This window comes from Protopterus annectens, chromosome 6.part0 (genome assembly GCF_019279795.1).
Source record: "Protopterus annectens isolate FY-2018-M chromosome 6.part0, PAN1.0, whole genome shotgun sequence".
NCBI lineage: Eukaryota > Metazoa > Chordata > Ceratodontiformes > Protopteridae > Protopterus > Protopterus annectens.
The window spans coordinates 486274388-486296662 of record NC_056737.1 but is presented as its reverse complement, the minus strand read 5'-3'; the positions used below and the strand labels follow the sequence as shown (position 1 = coordinate 486296662).

The 22275-nt window shown below is 43.9% G+C and overlaps 1 protein-coding gene across 1 annotated transcript in view; it reads right to left on the bottom strand.

Moving 5' to 3' along the window:
• UBR1 (ubiquitin protein ligase E3 component n-recognin 1) overlaps window positions 1-22275 on the bottom strand; it is a gene marked incomplete in the record, with an annotated part of 4571807 nt that overhangs the window by 4267633 nt on the left and 281899 nt on the right. The window contains 2 exon segments of the mRNA XM_044074213.1: window positions 15652-15714; window positions 15957-16095. Coding sequence (XP_043930148.1) covers window positions 15652-15714; window positions 15957-16095 — 202 coding nt within the window.

Here is a 22275-nt window from a genome sequence, read left to right as displayed (position 1 = left end):
ATTCCACATTGCTGCAGTCCTAACTATTGGGTAGAATCCCAAAGCAGAGGTAAGGGAGGCTGGCAAATCATAAGGAAGCAGGAACTGACAACATGCCTTGCAAAATAGCTGTGGCAAAACCAGCCCTAGACTTAGAGTAGAGAGGAAGGTGATAATGCTTAGAGAAAGTATGCAATGAACTCCAAGTAGCTGCCTCCAAAATATCCTTAGTTGCCACCCCCCTTAGAAATGCTGTTGAAGTGGCAGTAGCCCTAGTGGAATGAGGCCTAATCCCAGCTGGAATCTCCTTGCCATGATGGGAATAACAAAATGCAATGCAAAACCCAATCCACCTAGAAATAGTTTGTTTTGACACAGGCTTGCCCTGCGAACCCAAAGCAAAAGAAACAAACAACTGCTGAGACTGCCTAAAATCCTTAGTCCTGCTCAAATAATAACGCAATTGCCTGTGTACATCTAGTGTGCAAAATCTTTTCCCCTTTATTTTGGGGATCTGCATAAAAAGTAGGCAAATTAATAGTTTGGTTTAAAGCCACACTAGAAACCACCTTAGGCATAAAGGAAGGATTAGTACGTAAAGATACCCTATCCTTATGAAAAATCAAAAAAGGCTCTACCGCCATAAGGGCCTGCAACTCAGAAACCCTTCTTGCAGAAGTAATGGCCAACAAAAAAGCAGTCTTCCATGACAAGTATTTCAATTCAGCAGTGGCCGCAGGCTCAAAAGGTTGTAGAGTAAGTTTCTCCAACACAAAATTGAGATCCCAAGCAGGAGTAGGAGCTCTACGTGGGGGTCTTATATTCTTTGCCCCTCTAAGAAATTGCTTGAACAAAGGATGCGAAAACAATGGTGGGTCACAATCATAGTGAGCTGAAATTGCTGCAGCATGAATCTTAATGGAAGAGAAAGACAAACCTTTGTCCAATAACTCAGTAAGATATTGAAGAGCCACACTCAAATTAGGCTCAGAAATCTCCAAATTGTTTGCTGCACTCCAAAATAAAAATCTCTTCCATTTTTCTGCATACACTTTCCTTGTACTAGGTCTTCTGGCTTCCATAATCACATTTAAAACTTGTTGAGGAAGTTGAGACCTGCTGTCTTTCAAAACAGAATATGCCAGGCTGTCAGATGAAGAGAGTGAAGCTTGACATTGAGCAGGTGACCGTCCCTCTGAGACAACAGGTGTGGAATCAAGGGTAAAGGCCATGGAGGCTTCCTTACCAGACTCCTCAGTAATGGGTACCAGTGCTGCCGAGGCCAATCTGGAGCTATTAAAATCATCCTTGGCTTGTCTTGTCTGACCTTTAGAAGCACCTTTGGGAGAAGAGGCAGAGGTGGAAAGGCATACACATGAAGATTTTTCCAACTGAAAGAAAGAGCATCCACTTTCCAAGCTGTGTGATGAAACCTCTTTGTGCAAAACTTTGGCAGCTGGTGGTTTAGTGGAGAAGCGAACAGATCTATGTCTGGAGTTCCCCATGACACTGTCAATTTTGAAATACATGAAGATCCAGTTTCCACTCGTGGGGATCCATGATTTGTCTGCTTAACACATCTGCTAAGGAGTTCTGTGCTCCGGCAGAAACCTTGCCTGAAGAGTTAGTTGCAAGCTGAGCGCAGTCTCCCATAAAATCATTGCTTGCCTGCACAATGGGTAAGAATGTGTTCCCCCTTGTTTGTTGATGTACCACATGACAGTTGTGTTGTCTGTCAGAATCAACACCTGCCCTGGAAGAAGTAACTCCTTGAAAGCCATTAATGCAAACTGGACTGCTAACATCTCTTTCATGTTGATATGTAGATGCTGTAGTCTGGCAGGCCACTTGTCTTGTATCCACTTTCCATTTAGATGAGCTCCCAAGCAATGTCTGAGGCATCTGTCGTTAAAATCTGACTCGCCTCTGGCCGGGTCACAGAGAGTCCCTTGTTTAGGTGACATTCCTGAGCCCACCACAAGGATGCCTTTTGAATGCAAGGTATTATTTGGTTGACAGTGTCCAAATCCTGGCAGTCCTGTGTCCATACATTTTGAGATACCATTGCAGCTTCCTCATATGCAGTTTGGCATTGGGAAGCACCAGAATACAAGATGCCATGAACCCTAAGGCTTGAAGGACTGTCCTTGCAGTCAGCCCGGACTGAAGAGATAGTTGATGGAAGTAAATGGAAAGATTCTTTTGTTTGTCCGGGGTTAAAAGGCCATCTGGGCTGCTGTATTCAGTCTCACACCCAGAAAGCACATGTCTTGAGAGGGTACTAGACTGGACTTTATTTCGTTCACAGAATACCCTAGGCATCTTAGCACTGCTATGACATAATCCAAATGCTGTAGAAGGTCTTCCTTTTCTTGAGCTAGAATCAGACAGTCGTCCAAGTAAGGATAGATTTGAATTCCTTTTAGCCTGAAGTAAGCTATCACTGGAGCCAGAACCTTTGTGAATACTCTGGGCGCAGTGGATAAGCCAAAGGGCAATGCAGAGAACTGATAATGAGAATTTCCAGCTCGAAAACGCAGATACTTCCTGCAACTTAGTCTTATAGGCACATGAAGGTAAGCTTCCTTGAGATCTAAAGTTACCATCCAGTGATCTTTGCCCAGCAGAGGTAAAAGCTGTTGTAACGTCAACATTTTGAACTTGGGAATGTCCAGATAAGTGTTGAGGATAGATAAATCCAATATTGGTCTCCACGTGTTCCCCTTCTTCGGTACTAGGAACAGGCGAGAATAAAATCCTAGGCCCCTTTCTGGCACAGGAACTGGCTGAATGGCCCCTATTTGGAGCAACAGAGAAATTTGCTTGTGAGCCTCTTTTCTTTGTAGAGGAGGAATGTCTGGCATGCCTTTGAAAGGAGGCAAGGTATGGAAATAAAACCTGTAACCGTGGTGAATGATATCCAGAACCCATCTGTCTTGGGTAATTAAATCCCAATTTTCTTTGAAAAGAGACAGCCTTCCTCCCAAAGGTGCTGCCAGGCGAGAATGTACTGGCAGCTGAAAAGGCAGGTCATTGGGTCTGCTTACGAAAGGACTGACCCCTGCCCTCACCAGAAGTCTGAGCAGGGGAACTCCCTGTCCTAGGCCTAAAAGAACCTTGAGCTCTGCCCCTACCACGCCTAGACCTACCCCTAGACTGGGAATCATAAGCAGGATAAGTCCATCCCTTAGTAGGCCAATTTCTACTAAACTTCGGAGGCTGCACCTGCAAAAAATCCTTAACAGTCTGCATAGACTTAGCCTTGTCCTCCATTTTCTTTAAAACTGCTTCCACAGGCGAACCAAACAACACATCAGACTGCAAAGGAGCATCCAAAATCCTTGTTTTAACATGCTCAGCTAAATTCTGATCTCTCAACCAGGCATGCCTACGAAGAACAGAACCAGTGGCAGCCACCCTCGAGGAGGCCTGCACAGCATCAAAACCACACTGCAAGGAATGTTTACCCACCTGTTCAGACACATGAACTAAATCCTGCAACTCTTTACACTCAATACCTTCTGCCAGAGCATCCACCTTAGATTTCAATTGAGAAAGGAGGTAATTCTGATATTTTAACATGTGAAACTGACAATTCAACGCCCTCATGGCTAAAGTGGAAGAAGTATACACTTTCTTTCCCCATCTATCCAAAGCCCTTGCCTCTTTTATCAGGAGGAACAGGATTTTTAACAACAGAGGCCTTCACACCTTTAGGCCCCTGAGAGACAGTTACCGGGTCTGCCCTAGGACTCTAAAAAGATACTTATGAGCTTCAGGCACCCTATAGTACCTATCCGGTTTAACTGGGGCAGGAGGCAAAGAATCAGGATTCAGGGAAGCCTCTGCAAAAACATCTTCCACCACATTCAGAACAGGAGGTATAGCTAAAGGCCTATGCTGGGGTAAAAACAAGAATTCCCTAAGCCTCTTTCTGGAATCAGAGAAATCTTGACCTTCCCATTTAAAATGCTCCCTCATGGAATGCAGAGTCTCTGAAAATGAAAAATCCTCAGGAGGAGAAGCTGAAGGAGTAGAATCATCCACATCAGAATCAGAATAAGGAGGATACTCCTGCAAGTCTTCAGCCGAAGACTCAGAAGCCCTCGAACATTGCTCAAAACTCTCAAACTCAGGTTCCGGCCTAGGCCTCTTATCAGGAGGGGGCATAGAACCTCTAACCATAGTAATCAAATCCTCTGCCATTTTAACCATATGTTTCTTAGCCAAAGACCCTGAAGCACTAGGAGAAACCCCACTGAAGCTAAACTTGGCCTGCCTCTCAAAGAAGCCTTGGAAACAGAAGGGAGGCTCTAACCACCTTAGGAAGAGAGGGAAGAACAGCCACCTGAGAAGCCCCTCAGCCTGGCCTACTTCCTGAGAGGATACATCCTGTAACAGTAAAGTCTCTCCTGAGACTCCAAAGAAACACCTGGCAGAACCTCCGGCTCCACTGAGCCTTCTAAAGAACCGACGCCTGGGACTGTCGGTTCTTCCACTCTAGGCTTTGCTGCTTTGTCCTTGCGCTTTTGGCGAAGCGGCGCCGGAGCATCCGGCGGCATTTTATAATTACAACGCTTCCCAAAACTAACCTGGCACAGTCTAACCTTCTCTTAATAGTGCGTTTGTTAAATCTAGCACAAGAGCGGCATCCAACAACGCCGTGCTCAGGCCCTAAACAAGGTATACACAAAGTATGGTAATCCCTATGAGGTATCTGTTTCCCACAAGAAATACAGTTATTCACTTTTTCTGACATCCGGTTAAATACTGAGGCAAGAAAAAACAAAATATTCCCCAACGGGGTACTTAGCCAACTTTGATTCGGTCTGAAACTCTGACTTCAGAAACTTTCAGAACGCCAACCTGCACTCGCAAAATTGCTTCTGCATCGGACCATGCGGCAAAAAAGACTGAGGATATGACGTTGGTCATGCGCATTAGTACCCTGACGTACTGACGTCAGTCTAATGCGCCCTGACCGACGTCAGCCATATACTTTGGTATTCGGGCCGACTGGACAGCGGACTACCCAATAGTTAGGACTGCAGCAATGTGGAATGAAGAACATCAGTTAATGTTGAAGATGCATGAAGGAATCGGCAAATTTCAATCGGAACACAATTTACAGAAATCGGTCCAACTGCCTTCTACAGCAGACATCTCATCTCCAACAGAGAGCATCTACTAATGGAAAACAAACAAGCAAATTATCTTTGCAGATACAAGAAAGTTGGCAATTTTTATGCCTTTCATCACACTGACTTATCTTTCAAGCCTATTTGCTTACAAAAAGTTTACAGCTCATGCCAAGAACATTAATCTAGGCATCAGTACAATTTACACCCCACCCCAGCAGCCCAAGATCACAGCATATTTACTTTGACTTGCTTCTTTCCAGCTTTTCTGATCTTGTTATAGAATAAAGCTTACATTTCTTACAAGTAAGTACTTTCTTACTTTATCTTTAACCTACACAACAGTCACTGAAAAGACTGCCCCTAACAATTAAATACCCTTGACTGCACAGGATACAAAATCGATTTACAGTACAAAATTCAGTTTACATTATAAACTGTTTAATACAAACAGTAATAATAAAAAATATTTAGTTACTTTTCTGCTTCTCCTACAATGTCCTTTTAAACATTAATAAAGTGGGGGTACGCACTTTACAGTCTTCCCAGAAGTTCAACAAAGTCAACAAAATTCCACTCATTCTCAGCCACTTTTTCTTGCAAAGCCGTATCTTACAATGACTGATGTTTCAAAGTGTCCTGTTTATTCACTCGATTTGGTCTTACTGGTGTACTTCCTGATCATCTCCATCTCCCAACACCAAACTATCTTTCAAGACCAAAGTACTCATGATTCTTCTTGTCAACTCCTAAAACAGGAAAAGTTTCACTGGCAACATCTTTCCAAGAGCTTTATTCCTACAGGAATGAAAAGTAGAGTAACCTTGTGGCTCAGTTTTTGCTGGATATGCTTTTTTTAATTATGGCTACCTTAGCCTGTTTGGCATCCAAAATGTTCTTTTTTTTGTCTTGCATACAAAACTGTCTTTGATCATCCAGGAAAAAAAATAAATACTCTAGAAACAGCTGAATACAGCAGCTTGAACATCACACCTGCCTATCATTACCTAACTTCTGGAATGAATTTGCTTCTCTTCTGTCAGGTGTACAGTGAATAACCACTTTCCAAAAACACTGCCGTTTCCAATTTTCAATCATTTTCTTTGCCTCAAGTTTTGTCACAATACAGTTCTGCAAGAGCTTTTCAACAGTAGATGTCCTTCCTGATAATCTGTACATTTGGAATACTGCAACAGTGATCACTGCTGTTGTCTGGCTGGGGTACCAAAGCTTTACCTCCCAGTATTGGATGTCTGACATGTGACCTCAGCTCGCAAGATAGGGGTACATAGGTGGATGTACAAGTGTAATTCCTCAGACTATCTCCAGGGGGTATATAGGTGGACATACAAGTGTAATTCCTCCAAGCCAGCTGCCTGAAGACACCTGAGAAAGAAAACTTGTCAGCTAGGAGGAGCATATTCTGAATTTGTAAGAAATCACACTTGGTTCCAAGGTGTTTCTCATGGAGTAGTAACTGAGGGAGAAAGTCTGAGTAAGCAGAAAACAAGTAGAGAGGGGGAGGAGGGTGGGAAGGAAGACTGCAACAGTGCAGAACATCTACTGTTAATAGTAAGTTCTTACACAACTGTACTATGTCCTGACTAAAATCACTTTTTCAATATTCATAACATGTGGGCGACTCCCAGAGCTAAAGGGAAAGTATGGGCGGATGGTTAAAAGGCAGCAGAATTATCCAAGAAGCCACATAGGACTGACCTCAGCAAGGCAGCTCTGGACCTTGAAAATGGATCTATCCTAAAGGGTTTAGAGAAAGTGTGTACAGATAACCAAGAGGCAGGCTGCAGTACACACATGGCATCCACTCCTTTCTAGAAAGCTCCAGAGGCTGCTACTGCTCAGAGTGAGCTCTAGGGCATAAGGGCAAGGACTTGGCATGTACAGAGCAACAAAATGAGATGGTTTTAGAGATCCATCTTGCAATAGTTTGCTTGAATATCTGTTGTTCCAGTTTAGAGTTCATAAAAGAAAAAGCTGATCAGATTTTCAAATGGATTTTATTTTGACCAAACAGAATCGTTGCTTTTTGTTAATGTCCAGAGAATGCAGCATCCTTTCCCCTAAAGTTTGTGGTTTGGGAAAGAAGGCAGGTAGGTTTATGTCCTGACTGAGAGACAACTTATTCCCTACTTTAGGCATGATGGAAGGGCTAAACCGGAGGGTCAGCATGTCCTTGTGGAAAAATAAGAAAGGGAAGAACGGCCTTTATTGCCTGAAGTTCTGAAACTTCCCCAGCTGAAGTGAGAACCAGAAGTATGACAGTTTTCAGAGTACAGAATTTGAAGTTAGCTTTAACATGCAGGATCCCTTTAATGAATAACTTGACCTCAGAACTGCACATACGTGGGGGAGTGAGAGGTAAGGAAATGGACAACTGACAGATGGGCTTTGATGGAAGAGTAAATTAGAACTGTATGTAAATTATTTCAGAATGGAAGGCACCTCTGACTGATGAAGTCATGTCCATTCCTTTGGCACCAAAAGGAGAATCTCCTCCATTTGGCCAAGTAAGATTTTCAAGCGGCGGATCTCCTGGCTTCTTGGAGAAAACCTTAACATCTATAGAAAAACAGTGCCTGTAAGGAATAAGATCCCTATTATTTGCAGAGTTAGGTTTAGGAATAACAAATTGGGGTAAAGCATTAACACTTTCTGCTGTGGGATGAGATTCACTTGGTGTTACAGTTTGAGTAATTTCCTCCTCTTTCTTCTGAAGAGAGGAAACTAGTCTGGTCTAAAACGGAATCACTAATAAGAGTTTTTTTTCTTTTTGGATCTTTAAAAGACTTAGCACTGAATATTCTACATGTAGCGATGGGGCAGTGGTATCAAGCAAATTGTGGACCATAATGTTCAAGAATTTTCAGGAATTCTCTTGCCAAGGTGAAGTTCCTCCTGGAGAATTCCTGAAACACCACCTAAGAAGACAGGACCTTCTTGGAGTTGATAAAGTACTCCAGGAAGACTGGTCTTTAGCATGACTTACAGAGGTTCAACTTAAGTCCCAGCTGGAAGAGTAAAGTCAACACCTTCTCTAGCAATTCCAAACACCTAGATACAAACTCTACAGACAGCAGCAATTGTCCACGTAAGGAAAAAGGTGAATGCCGAAAGTCCAACAGGGAGCCACCATCACAGCAAAGTATTTATTAAACACCTGAGGTGCTGTCGATAGTCTTAAGGGGAAAGCATAGAACTGCAAAGCTGACACCACAAATCTCAGCCATCTCCTGAAGCAATGAATAAGTGGTATAAGATGATACACATCCTTCATGTCAAGGGTGACAATGAAGCAGCAGTCCAGTAGAACAGGAACCACTTTCTGCATGGTGAGCATCTGAAATGTGGGACCTTGATAAAGTATTCAGAAAGGATCAGTCCAACCTCTCATTTGAAAACTGGTAAAATTCTACAGTAAAAACTAAAAACATTTTCTCTCTCTCTGAGACAGGTGACAGGATGCACACTATGGGACAGACAAAGAAATTAGGAGACAACAGAAAAAGCCAAAGTAGCTCCAACTGCATAAAAGGTCAAAGAGAACAGATTCCAATGGTTCGGGAACATGTGCAGAAAAGTAGAAGACAATCTAGTGAAGATGATTTGGGACAGACAGGAAGAAGGGAAGACAAAACAAGGGTGTCCAGCAAAGAGTTGGATGGATTGCGTGACAGAAGACCTGCACCACAATGACCCCATATAGAAAATGGGAAAAAAGGGGTTGATGATGAAGAAGAATCAAGTATGGCCTGATGGGTGAGGGGTACTCACTAGGATGGTGATGGATGTTCTTGCCATTTCTAACATCTGCCAATGAAGTACAGCACTCAATCAGAAACCACTGATAAAGCGGTCCTGTTGAAAACTGTTGACTCAGGGTTCCCAGAGGTGAAGCTGAGAATGATGGGTTCTGTGCCTCAGAGTCAAAAGTTAGAAGGGGGTAAACCTTTTATGGAAAGGAAGGCCTCTCATTAGGTTTCATGGAAATATCATCTGCCATTTCCTCTAGGTACTTTGTTTTTTGTACACCTGGGACTTCTGATAGAAAGACCACTGAAAATCATCTCACAAACAGAGGGAAACTTAGGAATAAACTGACACCCCCTTGCATCAGTTTTCCTCCATCATTCCTGTGTTTAGGGATCTGATTAGCTGCTGTACCAAACTCACAATCAGAATCAAATGAGGCATTCAAAATCTCATTTTTTAAATTCATCAGAAAGGTTCTGGCTGAGTAACCAAGAGTACCTTCCTATTACAACCACTGTCACTGCATTTCTAGAAACAGTGTCGGCTCCCTCCAGAGTACTTAAATCCTATATAGACACTTAATATCGGAAACAATATCTTTCCCACTGACTTTTGCTTAAAAGGTAAGAATGCAGAAAACTCTTAGGATTACAGGAAGTTACTAGGCTATTGTCCCAGAGGCCCTTACAAGCCTTCCCAAGAATTTAGCCCATGTTCTGACAAGTCAGCACCTGATGCCCCTTTCCAGCAGAGACACAGGTGGAATCCCAATGGTGTATTTTCTGTTCCCCATCCAGTTATCCAGGTTGCACTTAAAAAGGGTTAATGAGGTACTCTGCTTGACCTGGAGAGGGAGTTTCTGGGACACAATTTTGTCCCGCCAACAAGTCCTACTGTTGTTGCAGACCTGGTTGAGGTCACGAGTGTGGGTTACTCGACTGGAGCTTGACTTGCTGGTAAGCAGCAGTCCCATCAAGGCAGGGTCGGAGACTGTTTTGTATGACAGACAGAGTTCACCTCTGAGGAGTCTGTATGAGACTGAGTAGAGGGACAGGGCCTTTAGCCTATCTGTGTAGGATAGATGTTGGAGGCCCTGGATTCTCCGGGTGAGGGACCTCTGTGGTCTATCCAGCTGCTGCATGTGCTTTGTGAGGTACATGCCGAAAGGGCATCATGCTCAATAATGGGTCTTATAAGGGAAGAATACAGAGATGTTATGACTTCCTTGTCCCTGGATGAGATACCCTTACTAATGAGGTGGGCCATGTAGAAAGCTTTCTGTACAATGGAGACAATACGGTGGTCAAAAGTCAGTTTGCTATCAACTTGGGTGCCTAGGTCCCTCACGACTGATTGCATGTTTAGGACCTTGATATTAATATAATCATTTCTGGACACGTCACTCTCCCCAAAGGGGAAGATACATTTTTTGGCATTCAGTTTGAGGCCATGTTTCTGGCACTAGTCATTTGTTTTGATGAGACCCTCTTGGAGGATGTCCACATCACTAGGGAAACTGATAAGTGCCCAGCTTGCAGTCATCTACAAACTTGGTCAGCCATAGCCAATGGTTTTGGCCTGCACCTCAGAAAAGTATATCCCAAACAGCAGAGGCCCCAAGAATGATCCTGGGGGTACACCACTCATTACAGGGTCTACTGCTTGAGATGACTTCCTCTATTTTGACTAGGTGGATTCTATCAGTGAGCCAGTTTGCTACCCATCTGGTAACATACAGACTGAAGCCTAGTTGACAGAGTTTATCTATCATACCAGAGTAGGGAATAGTATCGAAGGCTTTGGCCAGGTCAATGTAGGCGGTGTGTGCAGTCTTCCCTCATCCATGGCTTTGGTGACCGTCTCAAAGTAGTCAACCAAATTTAACAGGCATGACCTCCCCTTGACGAGACCAAACTGTGTGGGATAGAGTGTCTGGAAGTTGCCAATGTCCTTGTTAATGATGTCCATGATGATCTGCTCCATGGCCTTGCAAATCAGACTAGTTAGGCTGATAGGTCTATAATTTCCTGGCTCAATGGACGCTCTGCCTTCATGCAAAGGGATGACAGTGGCTGTCCTCCACTCGGTTAGGATGAAGTCGGTACTCAGGCTTTGGTTGAATAGGGTGCCTAATGGTGCTGTAAGTTCCTGCCTGAGTTCATGTAGGATGCGGTCTGGGAATCCTGGAATGTTATCGGGTCCCATGGAGGCCGTATTTTTCTCCTTTGAGAGGGCAGTGATGACTTGCTCCCAAGAGATAAGGGGAGGAGGGGGAATGTGCTGGGGATATCCTGATTTACTGATGGGGGGGGATAGAGGGATGCAGTTTTCGCTGAACCTGTCTGCTGGCAGGATGGCTATATCTACAGCATTTGTGTATGTAGTGTCCTTAACCATTCGTTCTGAGCAGATCTGAGTGCTTCTTTTGAGACTGCGGAAATAAGTGAAGGCCTTATGACCGTCTTTAGGAGATGTGGCCAGTTTGGACTCGAAGTTTGCTTTGGAGGATTTCAGTAGTGCTCTTATTTGCTTGCTCAGGCTAAGGAGAGATTGCTCCCAATTAGGCTCCTGCTCCTTCTTGGTTCTGGACAGCAATTTTTTCCTTTTATTACAGAGTTTATTATAGCCTTCTAAACTATTTCATGCACCTCAACAAACATCCACAAATACACTGGTGATTAACACTTTAGAAATGACCCTGCTTGCCTGTGCTAGCTTCTCTCCCTGCGATTCTAGCCAGTTACCTAGAATTTCTGTAGGGACTGGGCTTGAAGGAGGTATGGTCTATTAGGAAGGGACTCGTTCAGCAGAGGAGAACTGCATGCTTACTTAAAATATCCCCCAGTACAGTAATCAATGGTGGGAAGATGGTTACGTCTGGGATCTCATCTTCGAAAAGATCACATACCTTGCTGATGTTGGGGCAGCCAATGATAGTTCCCAAAAGAATACACTCCTAAAGCTAGTCAGCCTATGGGGGGAAAAAAAAACATTTTGAGTTATTTATCTTGTTAACCTTCAGAGGAAACAGACTGATCAAACTCTTGTCATTTCTGAAACTTCAGATTCCTTACAAAAATTAAGATACTAGGATAGTTGAATGAGAGTGAGAATGGTGGTGTTGGTTAAAAAAAAAAAAAAAAAAAAAAAAAGTTTTGCATCTTGTGATCAATGAAAAGAATAATGGATCCAACCACAGCCACTAGCTCTGGAAAAACAGTCAAAACTACTGCCCTGCAATGCACTGGGTCATCTGTATCGTTTATGAATGTACTACACTAGTGGCAAAATCCCCTACGGTGGCAATGTTTCAACACTGGCAACAGATTCTGCAGCCTCGACTCCCCTGCACCGAGTCTGGATTTCCTGTATCCAAAACAGAAATGGCACAGCCCCAAAGGATGTGTTTGACCCTTGTGTCATGCACAGTTGTGGTAGTGTCTGATGCTCATGTCATGCACAGCTGTGGTAGTGTCTGATGCTCATGTCATGCACAGCTGTGGTACTAACACCACACCAGTGGACCTGGAAGTCCAAAGGTGAGTGGTCTAATTGCCTGCCTGAAACTTGGCTATTTGAGTCACAAGCTGTAGACTGAGGCATATTTTTTTATTCAATTCTATTTTTTTTTGGTGCACAAGGGGGATAGGATAGGTGGGTTGGGGGGCAGTGTACCGTAGTCCAAGTCTGAGGACAAGAAACTAGCCAGCACAATTCCACATACTGGCTGCATGGACAGCCCAGTGAAAAGATGGACAGATCCCACTATTCTCCCTCTAAATAGCAACCTAAAGATGGTTTCTGTAGGGATACTATTCTGAATACTGCACTGAGAAAATTACAATACTTTCAGTAACAATTCAAAGCACAAAATACATGCTCAAAAGTCTAATTTTGCAAAAAAAAAAAAAAAATATATATATATATATATATATATATATATATATATATATATATATATATATATATATATATATATATACACACACATACACACACACACATACATATACACATATATATAAATAAAATAATACACAAAACAGTGTGAGGGGAGCTAGTTTCAGTCAAAATGGACAGACAGTAATAGATGAGAAATAAATCATACAATGATGAAAAATTCCTGTCAGGAATGTTTATTTATTTTATTTAACATTTGTTGACCGGGATAGTCCGAATGGATATATGTCCATTTTCAGTGGAGGCCCAGGGAGAAAAGCTTCACATACCAAAAAAAGAGACAGTACATACATCACTGAGTGATAAACTCAGGCAGTCATGTTTAGAAAAATATAGACAAAGAATACAGGCAGATATCAATATACACAATGTGCAGACTTGCATCTGATTGGCAAATACGCATCAGAAAATGTGAACACAGAATACAATCAGATCTGATAATTCACAATGCTTACACATTCAAATGCTATGAGGCATAGATACTTGGCTAAACAGCAGGTTGGGCAGCAAGAAATGTATTACTGAAGTTGTTAGGTTTAGAACAAGAGCACAGCCAATGACATGAGGTATTTTTTGAGTTCTCTTAAATAGGGGTAGTGAGGTTTCCTTGGTAACGGTAGTAGGGAGTAGATTCCAGATTTTACCGGTTGAGATGGCAAATATAGCCATCATCTGCAGAGTTGTTGGATTTTTGGGTCAGTTTCATTAGTTTATCAGTTGAGCATAATGGCCTGGGGGCACTATGAGGGGTGAGAATATTTTTGAGGGCAGGGGTGTTATCAGGTTGATGGAGCATTTTATGTGCTACTGCAAGCTGGTTGAACTGTAGAAGGGTAGGATACTCTAGCCACCCCAATGCTGAGGTTCTGGCAATGGTGGGTCCTAAAAGCCATGCCTGTAGCAAATCTGGCTATACGATTGTAACATCCTGATAATTTGTTAAGATTGGTTTTGGATAGATTGGCGAGTACAGGGGAGGCATGCATAAGGGTAGATAGGAGGTGTGATCTTGCAATAGCTACCCTAGCTAGCGGGGTAAGGAAAGGTATGGCTCTGTACAGGGAGTCAAGTTTTTTGTTGACGGACTTAACAGAGGGATTGACATGTTTATCAAATTTACAGTTGTTGTCTATTATTACGCCTAGAAGCTTTGTATGGTTATCAGGGGAGATAATGGTGTCATAGCTAGATTTGATGTTGAAGGAGGAGGAATTCTAAAGTTACAGGAGAAAAGTAGTAGCTTGGTTTTGTTAGGATTTAGAAGCAGGCGGTGATTAGCTAGCCATGTTTCTACTGTGCTGAAAGTGGTCTGGGTGAGGGTTAGAAGTTGTGTGTTTGGTTTGGAACTACGTTCTTCTACTTTACTTCAGTGGCATTTGATTATTTTATTGTATTGGTGCTTTCCTTCTTATTGGTTTAGTTGTGTAGGAGAGTCGGCGGAGCATATTAGCGTTGAGTCATCTGTATATTGGATGCAAATGGATCCTGAGATGGTGGTGTGCAGATCATTGATAAAGATAGACAAAAGAAGGGGACCTAGTATGGACCCTTGTGGGACAACTAGGGTTAGAGGAAGTTGGGATGACCGCTTGCTTTGCCATAAGACAGCCTGCTGTCTACCATTTAGGTAGGAGTGAAAATATTGTGTATTGCAAGTTCGTCTAAACCGATGGTTTGTAGGGTATTGAGCAGTAGCTGATGGTTGACCATATCGAAAGCTTTTGAGAGATCTAGGAAGAGTGCTGAAGATAGTTTGTTGTTACGATGAAGACTGAAGACATTAGAAAAAGAAAGAACAGCCATGGTGGTACTGTGGAATGGCCTAAAGACGTGCTGAGAGTCGGCAAGCTTTCCATTTTGAATAAGAAAGTGCATGATTTATTTGTGTATGCATCTTTCTATGATTTTAGCTAGTGGTGAAAGAATGGCTATAGGTCTAAAGTTAGATAATTCTGTGGCACTTCCTCCTTTATGGAGAGGTATAACGTGATATTTTCCATATTGCTGGGATGGATCCTTTAACATACAAAACATACATAACATACAAAATACCACCAAAACTGCCATTTAAATGAAAACATCATTTAAAATGTTGTAATCATACTCAATCATCTCAAATTACCACAATTCCAAAGGAAAAACTGCAATAGCAGCAAGTTTTCTGGTCAAAACTCCAAATGAAGTTTTTAATCAACAGGTCTTACTGTGTTCGCCAAAGTAAAAATAGAAAAATAAACAAAATTTCTAATTAGAAAACAAAAAAACAAAGCAGCAGAATACACTATTCAAGCACTGACGGAAAAGACAGGAAGAGGAAATGAAAACCCAAAGGGTTTCTTATATGTGCTCGGCAGCTGTAGCCTCCAGAGTTAGAAGCAATCTTTTCATAGATCCTTCTTTTACTATGGCACTAGAAAACTGAATGGCTCTTATCTGTCTGAAAGTAAATGGGACATTAGAACCACAGACAGGCAGGGCAAGAGTTCTGCATTTTTCGAGACACCCAGAGATAGGGCAAGCAGGGCACTACTGTTGATATACCAGTAAGGCAGTGTGTTTGCTGAAAATCCATAGCAACTATCATCATCAAATGACTTATCATAGGTGATGCTTCATTCTCAGTTTTATATGAATTTGAGCTTATCCTATTTTACATGTTAATGCTATATTAGTCAGCCACCTTTTAAAACTGATGCCCTACTCATTACTGAAATACAATTCTTGGTAAGTGTTTTCTTGCCTTGTCAAACATATAAAATTCTTTCTGAGTGAGAGTAAGCTCATAGTACCAATATCTGCTTACCGATATAGCTTCCTGTGTTTCCTGGCAAGTTTTCTTACTGCTGTATTTAACAGATTTGCGTCCCTAAAAATACAATTAGAGAATGCAACAGTACAAATTAAAAGATTATTTTCACAGGATAGTCAACAATACTGAACTGCTGTAACACAGAAAAAACAGACAAGACTGTCTTAATCAGCGGAAACAAAATCTGGGGAAAAAAAAACAGTCCAGGGGTTTACTAAGTAAAGGGAAAAACATAAAACAAATTTTGACAGTATGTTCATGATGAACAGCGAGTTAAAAATAAACACCATGCTACTAACCTCTTTGTCGATAAGTATGCTATGAACCTGAGCCTCCTCTGTACTACAATTAAGGGCTTTTTTGAGTGTATAGTTAACTTGACTGAAGGAGTGGTGCTCATCGTTGAAAAGAATACAGTAGTACAAATCGTTCTTCTGCCTGAGGGCAAACAATAAATTTCCTCTTGTTACAGTCATTAGCAGCAGATAAGACATTTCATCAAACACAACATGGCTTTTTTGTATTTTTCAGTTTATGCATTCACCTTCATTTATATTTTATACTCCTGTCTTTTACAAAGGCATACAGAGTTGACTTTACATTGACATCAGAAGAATCAGGACAGAATCCCCGAGTCATAAGATGAAGTGCAACCAAAAGTGAGGTTTCTTTTATTAGGAAAAAAGTTACCACCCTCAAACCCATATGCTCCCAACCCAACTAGCAAAAAAGACTGAAAAAAAGAACTGGGTTGTGTAAGAACTTGACTTAACAACAGATGCCCATCTAGATCTCTTTTGCAGTACTGCTTACATATGGTAACCATATTGCCAAGGATACCATACATGTGGCTAGCCTACAAAAGCTTGGGCACCTTTTCTTATGCCATATGGAGGTAAACAATGCAAGCTTGAGAATGCTAAGCAATAAATAAGGGATGTAGAGAAAATAAATCCTCAGGACTTTCTTCCCCCAGAGGAAGAAGGAAAAAAAAAAAACAGCAAGAGTGAGAGGAAGCAGACATGACAACAAGGAGAGGGGGAAATGTATAGCAGTTCCACCTCAACCACGAAAGAGGGAAAATGTGCATGAAAAATGAGGGGAAGGTGCCAACACTGCAGTAATCCACTGATATCTACTGCTATAAGTGCTTACATAAACTTTACTACTTCCTTCATTGATCATTGTTGCAGTACTGCTTACAAATAGGAAGATTGAAAAGAAGTTATGTACCTACCGTAACGTTCAATGTTAGTTGTCTTCATCTTGCCTTCTTTCTTGCTGGTTGGTATCGGCCATCTTCTATAGCTCGAGAGCTGTTTACTGGCTCGAGGCTACCCCTTATCACATGATGCACAGCGCTAGCTACCCAGATCTTGTTTGCAATAGCTAACCGCAGACATAGCTATAGAAAAAATCCCTCCAAACAAAAGGATAAACATACCTGTCCTATTCTCTAAGTCAGTAGAAGAAACAAACCAGAGAATACCCAGCCAGTGAAACCTGAAGTCCTCTCGGTCCAATAGGATAGGGGGATTTAGAGGGGAAAGCAAGAAAGAAGGCAAGATGAAGACAACTAACATGGAATGTTAGGGTAGGTACATAACTTCTCGTCAATCTCACCTTCATTCTTGCTGGTTGGGACAGCGTCCCTAGCACCAACAATCCTGGGTGGCTCATTGGAACAGGCTCTTCAGAACAGTGGAACCAAAGTTAGCTCTACTCCTGGAGACCAAATCCAACTTGTAATGAGAAATAAAGGTATGAGGATTTGCCCATGTAGTGGCAGCACAGATAGAGTCCATGGGCAACCTAGACTGGAAGGCTGCAGAGGTGGCTAAGGCCCTAGTAGAATGACCCTTTGGTTTGATGGGCAAGTCTTTATTACCTTTATCTATCAACTAAGGAACAATGTGAGACAACCACCTGGATAAGGTCACTTTGGAAACTGGGAGACCCTGTTTGCCTTGAGCATAGGAGAGGAATAGTTGGTCAGACTTCCTAATATCCTTTGTCTTATGCAGGTAGAAACGCAATTGTCTATTAACATCCAATTGATGTAACTTGTATTCTGCCTTGTTGGTGTGGTTAGGAAAAAACACAGGTAGGTCTATAGATTGATTCAAATTATTTTCTGAGCAGACTTTCGGAGGAAAGGAGGGATTAGTCCTCAGAGCAATCCTGTCCTTATGAAACACTAAGTATGGAGGACGGGCGCATAGTGCCTGAAGTTCAGAGACTCGTCTGGCTGAAGTAATAGCTACCAGAGAGAGAGTTTTCCAAGATAGAAACTTAATGGAGCAGGACGCTGCAGGTTCAAAGGGGGGCATAATCAAGGATGTTGGTACCAGATTAAGGTCCCATGGAGGACGGGGATCTCTCAATGGGGGTCTAAGGAGAGTAGTCCCTCTTAGAAAGGCTTTAAATAGCTTATGAGACATAATGTTTGCATTAGACCACCCATCATGAAAATTTGAAATGGCTGCTGCTTGAACTCTGACTGTAGCAGAAGCGGACCCCGAATTAAAGAGTTCTGTTAAGAACTCCAAGATTTCGTGGAGAGGGGCTGTGAAGGGATCTGTGTTCCTGGCCTCTGCCCAACAAGAAAAATGTTTCCATTTGCTAGCATAAGTCTTTCTAGTGGCAGACTTATGGGAGGAGACAATGTCGCGTACTGCCGGGGAAATGCTGGGAAGCCTGGCTAAGGTTGGAAGTGGAGCAACCAAGCTGTAAGCTGGAGTGTTTGAAGAGATTGATGCAGCCCTCCTGACTGATGGATCAGTAGTCTGGAATCGGATCCAGAGTCCAAGGCTGCTCGAGAAGGTAACTGTGCAGGAACGGGAGCCATATCTGTCGAGGCCAGTAGGGGTCAATGAGGATCATCTTGCAACCCAACGAAATTGCTTTCTGTATGAGTTTTGGTATCAAGGGAAACGGAGGGAAGGCATAAAGAAGCCCCTGGGGCCAATCGTGGACTAGAGCATTTCTGGGAGAGTGACCTGGAAGCGGAAGAATGGAGAAGTAGTTGCTGCATTTGGTGTTGAAGGGGGTGGCAAAAGGTCGCAGCAAGGCTTCCCCATTTGCAGAAGATCAGATCTGCAACTACCTGACTCAGAGAGGCATGACAATAGCTCTACTGAGCCTGTCCGCTATGACGTTGGACATCCCAGGGATGTGCATCGCAATCAGAAATTGTTGGGAGGAAATCGCCCACTGCCAGAGTCTGAGCACTTCTCGACATAGGGGATAGGACCTGGTTCCACCCTGCTTGTTGATGTACCACACCTCTGACATGTTGTCCGATTGTATTGCAATGGTCCCAGAAGGAAGATAGTCCTGAAGAGCTTGCAACGCTAGGAGCACAGCTTTCATTTCTAGGATGGTTATATGCAGATGGTACTCGAGTCTGCCAAGTGTATTCGACTGTCCTTCCCTGATAATGCCACCCCCCCACACACCTTATCAGGGAGGCATCTGTGGTCACTGTAGCAACCGGAGGGAGCTGAATGAAGGGTCTGCCCTGAGTCACTAGAGGGGAGACCATCCACCAGGAAAGGTGTCTTTTGCATGCTTCTGTAATCATGATCATATGAGACATGGGGAGCTGTTGGAAGGAACACTGTGTGAATAGAAGCCACTGAAGGATTCTCATGTGAAAACGGGCCAGGGGTGTCAGAAGAATTGCTGCTGCCATAGAGCCTAGAGTTTGAAGCACATACCCGACTTGTATCCTTTTGCATTGCATGAGGAATTGAACTTGCTGGCGAATTGTGTACACCCTGTCCGAAGGTAGCTTTGTGTACATGCTCCTGCTCCTATACATGTAATAGACTGACAGGGCAACAAGGCAGATTTTTTGAAATTTATAGTAATGCCTAGCTGACAGCAAACTGAAATTGTATAGTCCCTGGTTTGAAGAAGTTGATGCCTGGTAGTAGCAGTGAGGAGCCAGTCATCTAGATATGGAAACACCTGGAATCCTTGACGCCTCAGGTAAGCCGTGACCACTGCCATACATTTGAACACCCTGGGAGCTGTGGTGAGACCCAAGGGTAGAGCTCCGAACTGGTAATGACTGGCTCTCAGCCGGAAGCGAAGGTACCTCCTGGAGCATCTGTCCATCTTGATATGATAGTACGCATCCTGGAGATCTATGGAGCACATCCAATTATCCTGACCCAGAAAGGGTGGAATGGACTGTAGCGTGACCATCCGAAACTTTGTTCTTTGAACAGACTTGTTCAGTCGGCTGAGATCCAAAATAGGTCTCCAGTCCCCTGTCTTTTTTGGTACCAAAAAGAACCTTGAGTAAGTTCCGGATCCATGTTGGTCTGCCGGGACTTCCTGGATGACTCTCTTTTCTAGCAGTTTTGAAACTTCTATAACTGCTTGGTCCCTCAGATTGGGTGGAACGTCTGGGGGGGGGGGGGGGACTTGCGTGACGGTAAAGGGGGTTGAAAGAATGGGATTCTGTAACCTCCGCATATGTTTGAATGTACCCATCTGTCTTGCGTTAGGTTTAGCCAGGCCTTTGGGTACAATGAAAGTCTTCCCCCAACTTCCTCCAGAGGCGGACAGTCGGGCAACACTTCAGGGATGTTGGAAGGGTTTGTCAGAGAAAGATTCTCTGCTGCCCTGGTTCTGTGGACCCCCTCTGCCACGAGGATGGCGTCTGTTATTGTTATTTCCTCCTCTGCCCGTGGAGGAAAAGTCACTACGTGCGTCAGGCGAAGCTCCCTGGGATTTCCGAAACCACATTTTCCCACTCTTCTGACCCTTGGGGTATGGTCTGGAAGGAGTGGAAAAACGGACTCCCACAGCAGAGAGAGTCTTACCTTCCTGCTCACAAGTGTCTTTCACCTGTGGTCTAAAAAAAAAAGGAACCATCAAAGGGAGTGTTGGTGAATGACACTCTAAAGGGTTCCGCAAAGTTACACAGCCGCATCCATGCACGTCTCCGAAGTGCGATGCCTGTGCCTGCGGCCCTACTCGCACCATCGGCTGCGTTAGGAAATGAGCCTCATGGAGGAATTGACTACTGAGTTAAGGGTTGCCAGCTGAGAAGCCACTTTAGCCTGAGCCCCTTCAGCTGATGGATCCTGAAGGGTATCTCAGAGCTCTTTCAGGAGATCCCTCTGAAGCCTGGTGAAATGGCCTAAGTAGTTCAGTGGCCTCATAGAGAAGGTCGCTGAAGCAAACATTCGCTTCCCATGTCTTTCCATGGTCCTGGACTTCTTGTTAGGAGGATGGACGGAGGAAGCAGATTCTGCTAACTCCTTCTTAGTGGCTGCTGCTACCACCATGGCATCCACGGGAACACCCTTAGTAAGGAACTGCCTGTCTGGGGGAGCAGTGAAACTTGCTTGGCCCCCTCGGGGTTGGTTCCACTGTATCCGGGGATGACCAAGCTTTTCGAGCCACCACTGACATTAGTGGATCGAAAGGCGGAGAAACCCAGGAGGTGGAAGGTCGGGAACTGAACGCATCCAGGAATACGGATTTATCCTCAGGGTAGGGGGCTAGGATATTTCAGTTCCCCTCTGCTTGAGTATTTCTAGGATGTCCAAGAAGGAAACGTCTTCAGAGGGGGATCTCGGGGACCCCTCCAATTCATCCAAATCCATATCCGAAGTGACAGACTCGGGGGAGTCAATGTGCTTCCTCTTGTACTTCTTCCAAGGGGGCTCCTCTGAATGATCAGGGGAGGCCTCGGAAGAGGAAACACTCAATAGGGTGCCCTGGAGAGCAGGTTCCCCACTCTTGGGGTCTAGAGGAGGGACAGCAGTCGATGCAGGCACTATGGGGGATGGAGCCAGTGGGGTTGAAGGTGGAGCTGACTGGGAGGCCAGCACACTCCTCATGACATCAAAGGCATCACTGCTATGATACAGAGAAGGCTGCGAGGAGACCGGAATCCTCCTCTGCACAGAGGGAGACTGCTCCGAGGCCAATGTAGGAGTCGAGCTCACCTGTGCCGACGATCCAAGAGGAATCGGAAAAGGGTCAGATGCCACTCGCCCCCTTGGAGCCAACGGGGGGAGTCTCGGCACCCAGATCCCTCGACGGAAGATAACATTGATGGGATTGGAGCAGACTACGGATCCGAAGGAGAAATTATTGGAGCCGACGGTTCCACGACTCTAACCCCAATAAACTCCGGCTCCGAGCTCAATGGAGTTGGAGGAGGAACATCGAAAGAAATGGACTGAGCCAACACCTGATGAGGGATGGACAACATTTTGGCCAGTGCCTGCGACTTCAACAACCTACTGACCACTGTCTCCACATCATGGTCCGAGAGCCTATAGGACCGAGAAGAGTGTGAAGATCTATGACTGCGGTCACTCTGCAAAAGGGAGGACCGAGGAGCCGAATGAATGGACTATAGCGAAGGGAACCTCAGCCTTTTTTGGGTCTTTGACTGCTCCGAGGGTACTAGTGGAGCTGACAGGGAAGCAGTCTCCTCGGTTCCGGTCGGGACCGAAGAGGTAGTAGGCAAGGCTTGGGCCAATGATGGCTCCAATGATTTGGCAGGTTTAGGGAATTTCACTGGCTGAGCCTTGGCAGGTGAATCCTGAGGCTTGAGAAGATCCCTCAAAATAAGTTTATTCTTGCACT